Raw genomic sequence first — 8,748 nt, 5'->3', positions numbered from 1 at the left:
GCGGAATTGTGAAAAGTGTGAATCACAATTTCGTGAACCAGCAGCCACAACAATTTCGATCGGTTTAATTCAAAAAAAAAAAAAACAAAAAAACCAATTTTTTCGATTTTTAATTTGGTTGTAATAATTTTCGATTCGATTTTGCGGTATTTCACGGTCCGATTCGGTAACTTACACCCCCTACTCCCTATCAAAATTAAAAGCTCCCAAAAGATCCAGTAAATAACACTCAGTGTCTCAGCCACTCACTCTCCCGATAAATAAATATATAAATAAATAAATTTTTAATTAAACAGAACATGAGAACAATATGCAAAGCACAGATGACAGAAGTACAGAACACTAAACACAAAACAAAGAAGCTCCCTGAAAACAACCACAATACACCGATCTGGGGGCTGAGATCGGAAACATGAAGTCATCAATCCACCACCTCCAACATCCTCCTCCGCAGCCGCCGCCGCCGCCGCCACTCTACGACTCCGACACCGACTCCGACGGCAGCGGAACCCACTCCTCCTCCTCCGATCTTCTCCGCCATTCCAACCTCTCCGCCTCCATCTTCAAACCCTACTTCGAGTTCACCGGCCGCCACTCCTCCTCCGCCACCACCGCCACCCCGGCCGAAGTGTCAAAGATCCAATCATTCCTTACTTCCTCATCCTCCGGCGCACTCTCATGCCTCATCTGCCTCGAACGCATCAAACCCTCAGACCCAACATGGTCCTGCTCCTCGCTCTGCTTCGCCCTCTTCCACCTCCATTGTATCCAATCATGGGCCCGCCAAGCCTCCAATCTCGCTGCCGCACGCGCCGCCACGCGCCTCCCTATCACAGAGCAGCGCGCCTCTGAAACCGCGCTCTGGAACTGCCCCAAATGCAGGGTAGAGTACCCAATCACGCACATTCCAAAAACCTACTTTTGCTTCTGCGGAAAACTCGAGAACCCTCCCAATGATCCATGGGTTTTGCCTCATTCTTGCGGTGAGATTTGTGGGAGGCCATTGAAGCACAACTGTGGTCACCATTGCCTTCTTTTATGCCACCCTGGACCCTGCCCGTCCTGCCCGAAACTCGTGAAAGTTAGTTGCTTTTGTACCAAAATTGAAGATGTGAGGAGGTGCGTGTCCATGATGCTCAAATACTTCATTTATGCTGACGTATGTGTATTGCATTTGTATTTGCATCAAAGACTGCTAAATTAAACTTCTTATTTTCATAACTTTGCTGTATTTTTGTGTCATATACTCATACTCAATACTGTTATCGGTATTTGTGTAATATAGGTGCGGGTTCAAGGAGTTCTCGTGTGGGAAAGTTTGTGGGAAGGTTCTGGATTGTGGGGTTCATGGTTGTGCTGAGATTTGTCATAAGGGTCAATGCCCTCCCTGCCGGGCACGCAGTGTGTACCAGTGCCGGTGTGGGAAGAAGAAGGAAGAAAGGGAGTGCTGTAACCGTGTTTTCAGGTGTGGCGAGCCTTGTGAGAAGAGGCTTGGATGTGGGAGGCATGTGTGTGAGAGAGGGTGCCATGTTGGGGAGTGTGGAGACTGCCCTTTGCAAGGGAAGAGGGCATGTCCTTGTGGGAAGAGAGTGTATGAAGGGATGCCTTGTGATGTTACCGTGCCCTTATGTGGGGCTACTTGTGATAAGATGCTTAGTTGTAGGTACCATAGGTGCCCCGAGAGGTGCCACCGTGGTGCATGTGTCGAGACTTGTAGGACTGTTGTGAAGAAGTCTTGTCGATGCGGCAGCCTCAGGAAAGATGTGAGTTTTCACTGTCTTTACGGCAGATCTGTATGCTTTGTTTTGCTTGTTTTGTAGTTGTGCAATTGTTATTATAGTGGGCAGAGTTAATTTAACTTGGAATAGGTTCCTTGCTATCAAGATTTGTGGTGTGAAAGGAAGTGCCAGAGGATGCGGGACTGTGGCCGGCATGCTTGTAAACGCAAGTGCTGTGATGGGGATTGCCCTCCATGCTCAGAGGTTAGAGCCTACTTTATGGCCAATTGGCCATCAGTTCATTCCAATAGGAGGCTAGGATGTTATAAGAGTATTGATTGATTTGCTTATGTTTTCTAAAAATTTATTAGGTCTGTGACAGGCGGCTTAGATGTAAGAACCATAAATGCCCTTCTCCATGCCATAGGTATGTTGCTATTATTTCATAGTGGAACTATAATTGCTGTCTTATGTCTTTGATGTTTAAAGATCAATTTCATTATCCGGTTTTTGTTATTGCAGGGGTGCCTGTGCTCCTTGCCCAATAATGGTCACCATTTCATGTGCATGTGGGGAAACACATTTTGAGGTCTGAGTCTGTTCTTTCTTTTTCTGTTTATCAGAATAGGAGCATGACATTATACTATGTTATTAATTTAGTATTTAGTATATGAGATATAATTCTTCAATTGTGATGGTATAAGTCCCATTTTATGAGTGTATTTCTTGTGTCACTTTGGTAACCTGAAGCCAACATTCTTGAATGCAAATTGTAGCTGTGAACACATTTGTGTAAAACACAATTATGAATTGTATAATTCATAGATTTTGCTGACAATATGATGGTTGGGCTCGTTATGCATTATATAAGATTGAGAGGCTTGAATATTTTGTAAAGGAATCTTAGCTTTGACATGTATTGCACTATTTCCAAGCACAATCAGTGCAAATCTGACTTCATTTAGTGCCAGGGGAGATGACTATTTTAGATGAATGCAAGTGGTTGGTATGGTGCTTGACTTTTTTTTTTTCTTTTTTGGGGTTGAAGGGGGAGGGGGATATGATTGGCAGGTTTGAGTTGATCAAATGAGCAAGGGATGTTGGTTAGACAACATTGTTTTCTTTGCATAATGTAATCGTTTATGTTGCATATCGCACTAATTTATATTTAAGGGGAACATTGAAGGTGAGTGGATATATAAATGAAGGACTGCTATTATGGTTAATTTTATGTAGACTGGTCAATGTGATGTTCCCAGTGTCTTTTTCTTAGTGTTTTCATTTGGTAACAGAAAATAAGTTTGAAGTTCAGATTTAGTATAAACATGGAGATACTCGAAACATTTGTGTTATTTTGTTGTTTTTAACCTCTTATTACTAATATTTTACTGTTGCCTTAGTTTGAAGATATTTGTAACTTTACTTCTCTTGTTGGTTGTTGATATCATAAGTGGACACACATGCTGGCAATACATATTCCTGCTTTCCTTCCCCCCCCCCCCCCTCTCCCCCTTTTGTTCTCTGGTCAATTACCCCTATTATCTTACGTGATCTTGTTGGTGTTAATGTTGTACACTTTGATTTTATTAGTTTCTTTGCTCAAGTCAAATGTGCTGAGTGACAGATGTTTTACTAGGTTCCTTGCGGTACTGAAATGGAACAAAAACCACCCAAGTGTCCTAAACCATGCCCTATTGCTCCTTTATGCCATCATGCACCAAAGCTCAAGGTACTATTTGTTAGTGACTTGTTTTGCTTCAGGCATTTACATTTTCAAGTGGAGATATGTTGTAGTGTTGTATACTTGGGTGTGGCTACGATAACAGCAATAACAATCTGATGCTTTGACAGTGGAAAAAAGTTTAGAAAATGTAACTTGTATGGGGAAATGAATTAGATGTTTAAACTTTAAACAATAAAATCTAGTTTGTTGAGTATGTTATCAGTTTGATTACTTTCAAATTTTGATGCTCAATTAGATGGAGTAGATCATAAGTTCCATAACAGAACATGTTTCTAGGAATGGCTGAAAATTAAATATTGCTAATGATTACAAAATCATGGTATGATTGGGCATTGGCATAAGAATGTTGTCTGTTCATCACCCTGCTTCCCTTATCAAATACATGTTCTTTACAGCTTCACTGTTCCTATTAGTGATAATTTTTTAACCTAATATTTATGTTGAGGGAAAGTCTCGCCTAGTCTCGGGTTGGTGCATTTGTGGCTTGACAAGCATAGGGTTCCTAGCATATAATCAACTAATTTTTTTTGTTTTTGGGGGGGGGGGGGGGGGGAGGGATTGTTCTAGATTAAAGAGAAAAAAATTGTACTTGGTGCATAGTTTTGAAGATAGAACACTTATGTTCTAAAATTGAATGTGTTTAATTCTAGTAGAAGTGAGTTTGAAATAGATAATAAAAGTTCATAATATAGTTTTCCCCCCCCTAAGAAATTTCACAATATATTTTAGCGGGTCTTTACTATTTTTTGTTTATTCCTTAATTTGGAAGGAAATATAGTATTTAATTTTGATGCACTGCCACTAATAAAGTGGTTTACATAGGCATCTGCTCATATATTTTCAATAAAAGTGGTTGACCAATCACCTACAACCTTAAAAGTCTTAAAAGGAGAAGCATGCAGTGGGATGAACGTGTAAAAACTTTTACACATGCATCATTATCTCAGAAATGTATGCATAGTTAGTGAAAATCTTTCATGTATTTTGCGTATTATTAACGAATTAATTATTTTGTCTAGCCACACAAATGCCATTATGGAGCCTGTCCTCCTTGTCGGCTTCCCTGTGCAGAAGAGTACTCTTGTGGCCATGCTTGCAAATTAAGGTTTGAGACAATCTTCTCCTTTAATATGTTAGATTGAGATATTACTAGTTACCATTTTGAAGAAATTGCTATGAATAATGAAAGCTTTACATCTTTTATGCATTTCAAATAGATTTGATGGGGAACTCTTAAAACATTAATTAATGCATCAATTTATCAGAATCTAGTATCATATGATGGAACAAGAAGATCATAGATTGTGTTTTTTGTTGATGCCTTTCCTTAACAGTTTATCCTGTGTCAAGGTGTCATGATGCTAAACCTCCGCCTAATCGGGAGTTCACTCTCAAACCAAAGAAAAAGAAAATTATACAACAAAGTGAGTGTACACCTGGCACTCCATGCCCTCCTTGCCCTGAATTAGTGTGGAGACCATGTGTCGGGCAACACATTGGAGCGGAGCGAATGGTTTGTTTTTGCTTCATCTTCAAAGCTGGATATAAACATCTGATATTCAAGATACTTCTAAAGAATTTGTGTAAGAAATTTGCATCAGCTACTTTTGTGATTCTAATTAGGGTTTTTTTTTTTTTTTTCCTTTTTTTACCCCTTCCTGTCAGATGGTCTGCTCTGATAAATCACAGTTTGCCTGTGAAAACTTATGTGGAAATCCTCTACCGTGCGGTAATCATTATTGTACTAAAACCTGCCATGCCTTGGAGAATTCGGCCTCCACAAACCGGCTACAGAAAAGTGAGCCTTGTGAAGATTGTTCTCTTCCTTGTGATAAGGTATTGAAACTTCCATAATTTCGTTGCATGTCATTCTTTCTCTACATCTCCATTCTTGGGCTCTATGTATCCTCTGTAATATAACACAATTTATGCCAAATAAATGAGATTTCTCTTTTGTCGTCCTGTGTGAAATTAACACACACTCTTATAAGAAACTAGAACTGATAATTTTTCACTCAATATACCTACTTCAGGAAAGAGAACCTAAATGTCAGCATCGTTGCCCTCGTCGATGCCATCCTGGAGACTGCCCTCCATGCAAAGTGCTGATCAAGCGGTCTTGTCATTGTGGCTCAATGGTCCATGTGTTTGAGTGCATATATTACAACACCTTGTCAGCTAAGGATCAAGAGAAAGTCCGTTCATGTGGTGGGCTGTGTCATAGGTAAACTAGAGAGTATCTGCTTTAATTCTATTTTGCCAATCTCTTCTCTCTCTTTTATTCATTTATATTTTTGTTAAACTAGTTTAGCACTTGAATCCAACTTAAATATCTGCAAGAATTTTTGATCCCTCCTTCCTTTTATTGCCATTTTTCTTTTTGCACTAATAAATTTGAATGTTGTTCTTATTTTCCAGGAAGTTACCAAATTGTACCCATCTATGCCCCGAGACGTGCCATCCTGGTGAATGCCCAAATCCTGAGAAATGCAGTAAAAAGGTAATGTGAGATTAAAAGGTTATAACATCATGACTTGAAGCTGGCAAATTTTTTCATATTTTAATCTAGCTACTGCAAAATAAAGTAATCAGTTACCCTATTATTTATCCATATAGTCTTCTAAAATCTGAAGTCAATCTTCACTAGGTCACTGTTCGTTGCAAATGCCAAACACTGAAAAGGGAGTGGCCATGTCACGATGTTCAAGCAGCATATCACAGTGCTGGTTCCCACCCGAAGGATATTACCAAAAATCAATTTGGAATTGGCCTTATTCCTTGCAATTCTGATTGCAAGAGTAAAATGCAGGTTGTTGAGTCGGAATTACATCTACGGAAATCTCAAGTTACAGAGGTAATCAATCGATTTTAATCAGAACCTTCCATATATTTATGTTATCTGTTTTGCTTCATTCTTTGTTTTATAATGGTTGTAGAGTTTTTTGTTTCTTGTGAAAAACTGAAAATTTAGCGCCGAATATGACATTAATCTGTCTACATCGTCATTTAAGGGTGATTGATTTGAAAATCAAGCTCAAGTTCTAAATCGAATTACAAAAGTTTCATAATGGGAACCTGAATACAAATTTGATAGTATTAGCAACTACTCTTTAAAAAGAGGATCCCCTACCGACACAAAGAAAATGGAGATTTAGCTAGTTTAATTCTCTTCTTTTCTAGGAACTTTTAGACTGTAATATCTGAGTTTTGTCTCATTAGTTGGATACAGGTCTGATCAAAGCTGAAAGCTTATAGGAGAGCAAAAATTTTGATATAATATCAATAGTATAAAAGTAGTTCTATTACCATTTTTGCACAATCACTTTGTTTTTAAAATTTTGCAACATCTATACATTACAATAAACTTGTTTTCTGATGAAACCTTCTATCAAAGTCTGATTTTTTTTCAAATATTTTCAAACAATATGATACCTTGAATTGTCAAGAATATTCAAACTTATGTATGTGAAAATTAATTTATATATAGGATTAGTTTCATAAGGTTTATATTCTACATCTGTTCTATGTGGCTGCGTTTGTTTACATGTACGGGATAGAGAGAAGGAAACTGAGACACAATCATGTTTGGCAGCTGAGACATGAACACAGACATTGTGTCCTGAGATACTAAATTAGTGTATTTTGTGTCTTTGATAGAAGGGACACAAGGACACTAATAAAAGACACTTATTTTTTCATTATCCCTATCAATTTTTCACAATTACATTTTTTATCATTATATTTTTTTTTCCCTAAATTTTGTGTTCGAAAGAAAATGATAATAAATTGGACTTTTCATAATTTGTTCTATCTTATATTTAGTTTATTAACAAACAAAACATAAAGACACTAATTTTTATGTCATTCTTTGTGTCATGTTCTCAGTGTGCTGTCTTGTTCTATTGTCAAAACCAAACGCAGCCATAAGTCATAGATGATCCCTTGTACTTAACTTCGTGAACCTAATAGTATGACATGCATGGTTGAATGAATTTTTTTTTTGTTAAAATATTCTGATATGTATCTATGAATATATAATTCCACTTCTTAAATTTTCACTTCACTCCAGTCTGTTTTCATTGAATTGGAGATGCGTGCCTTGATGGCTTATGCTCTGAATTAGTGTTGTCTAATGCTCTAGCTATTTTCAAAGGTAAAAGAGACAGATAATGAAAAACTGGCTCCGAAGCGACGAAAAAGGCAGAAACGAGTACAAGAATCTAAGGAAGCAACAAAACTACAGGTATATTGATTATTTGAGAGGAGTTCTTTCTTTCCATGCTCTAACTATGTCTCCTGGTCTCTTTCCACTGATCATCTTCTTTTTCTGTTAATCACTGAACAGAAAATTATTTCGACAACAAAGAAGCTCCTTCTGTACCTTTTTATTTTGATCATACTTGTTACTGCTACATATTATGGATACAAGGGACTTCTGTGGCTCAATGATTGGATGAATAAAGTTGATGAAAGAAGACAAAGACATCCTAGGATCAGATGATTAATTTAGTTTGTTTATTTCTTTTATTTATTTATTTTTATTTTTCACCCCATCTATGAGGAATATAATATATATATATTGTTCATTAATCCCCCAGATTTTTTTTTCCACAGGCAAAGAAATAAATAATCACTGAATGCACAATTGGACATGCTACATTGTGTAACTGAATAGTGTGTCTTGTGGTTTCAATTCAATCTTGCATGCTATTAGAGAAAGATACAGAATGTTTTACTATAATCTTAACAGGCGTGTAACTGTTTTGTTATTTGATTTGTGGAGTATAATTGGATGAAACTTTACCTTACAAACGTGTTAATAATTTATTTTGGGCATTAACCTTTGACAGTGTTACTATTTATTTTATTTATTTTTGTTAAATTATCCGTCAGGTTTGAATTTGAAACATGATTTGATTAAAGCAAGAAAATTTATTTACCAATTCAATGATAGTAGTCAGAACTCAGAAGTAATCCTGCGTAGGCTTTATTAGTGGCTTAACATAGGAGCAATGAGCAGCTGAGGTTTAGTTGAGATACTACATTAGCATGTCTTTTAATATATTGCATTTGAATTCAAATTTTGGTAATGTTAAGTGGTGGATAAGAATTCTTAAAAATGTTGGATGTGTGAGTGAATAGTGTGCGAGTTTGTGATGATGTTTAGGATTGGACTATTAGTTTAGTATATTGACATATTAAAATTCAATCACTAAGTGAGTGATTATCATGTATTTATATATATAAATATTTATATTAAATTTATTTTTAATATATATTTTTATA

General features: G+C 36.9%; 1 protein-coding gene across 3 annotated transcripts; it reads left to right on the top strand.

Moving 5' to 3' along the window:
* Window positions 1-290: 290 nt before the first annotated feature.
* NFXL2 (NF-X1-type zinc finger protein NFXL2) lies at window positions 291-8,155 on the top strand. Of its 3 annotated transcripts, none has more exons than XM_016322634.3 (14): window positions 291-1,119; window positions 1,286-1,763; window positions 1,869-1,982; window positions 2,090-2,145; window positions 2,241-2,307; window positions 3,355-3,447; window positions 4,482-4,567; window positions 4,813-4,975; window positions 5,128-5,298; window positions 5,496-5,686; window positions 5,881-5,962; window positions 6,110-6,316; window positions 7,616-7,705; window positions 7,808-8,155. In XM_016322634.3, exons 1-14 carry the CDS (start codon window positions 413-415, stop codon window positions 7,961-7,963), a joined length of 2,661 nt encoding a protein of 886 aa, XP_016178120.2. In that variant the 5' UTR covers window positions 291-412; the 3' UTR covers window positions 7,964-8,155. The 3 variants fall into 3 exon arrangements, with proteins under 3 accessions (XP_016178120.2, XP_088363662.1, XP_088363670.1); XM_088507536.1 differs by having other exon boundaries at window positions 7,604-7,705; XM_088507544.1 differs by having other exon boundaries at window positions 299-1,119; window positions 1,885-1,982; window positions 2,101-2,145; window positions 7,604-7,705.
* Window positions 8,156-8,748: the final 593 nt, after the last annotated feature.

Source organism: Arachis ipaensis, chromosome B10 (genome assembly GCF_059453495.1).
Source record: "Arachis ipaensis isolate K30076 ecotype BB chromosome B10, ASM5945349v1, whole genome shotgun sequence".
Taxonomy (NCBI): Eukaryota; Viridiplantae; Streptophyta; class Magnoliopsida; order Fabales; family Fabaceae; genus Arachis; species Arachis ipaensis.
This window is presented reverse-complemented; position numbering and strand designations above follow the sequence as displayed.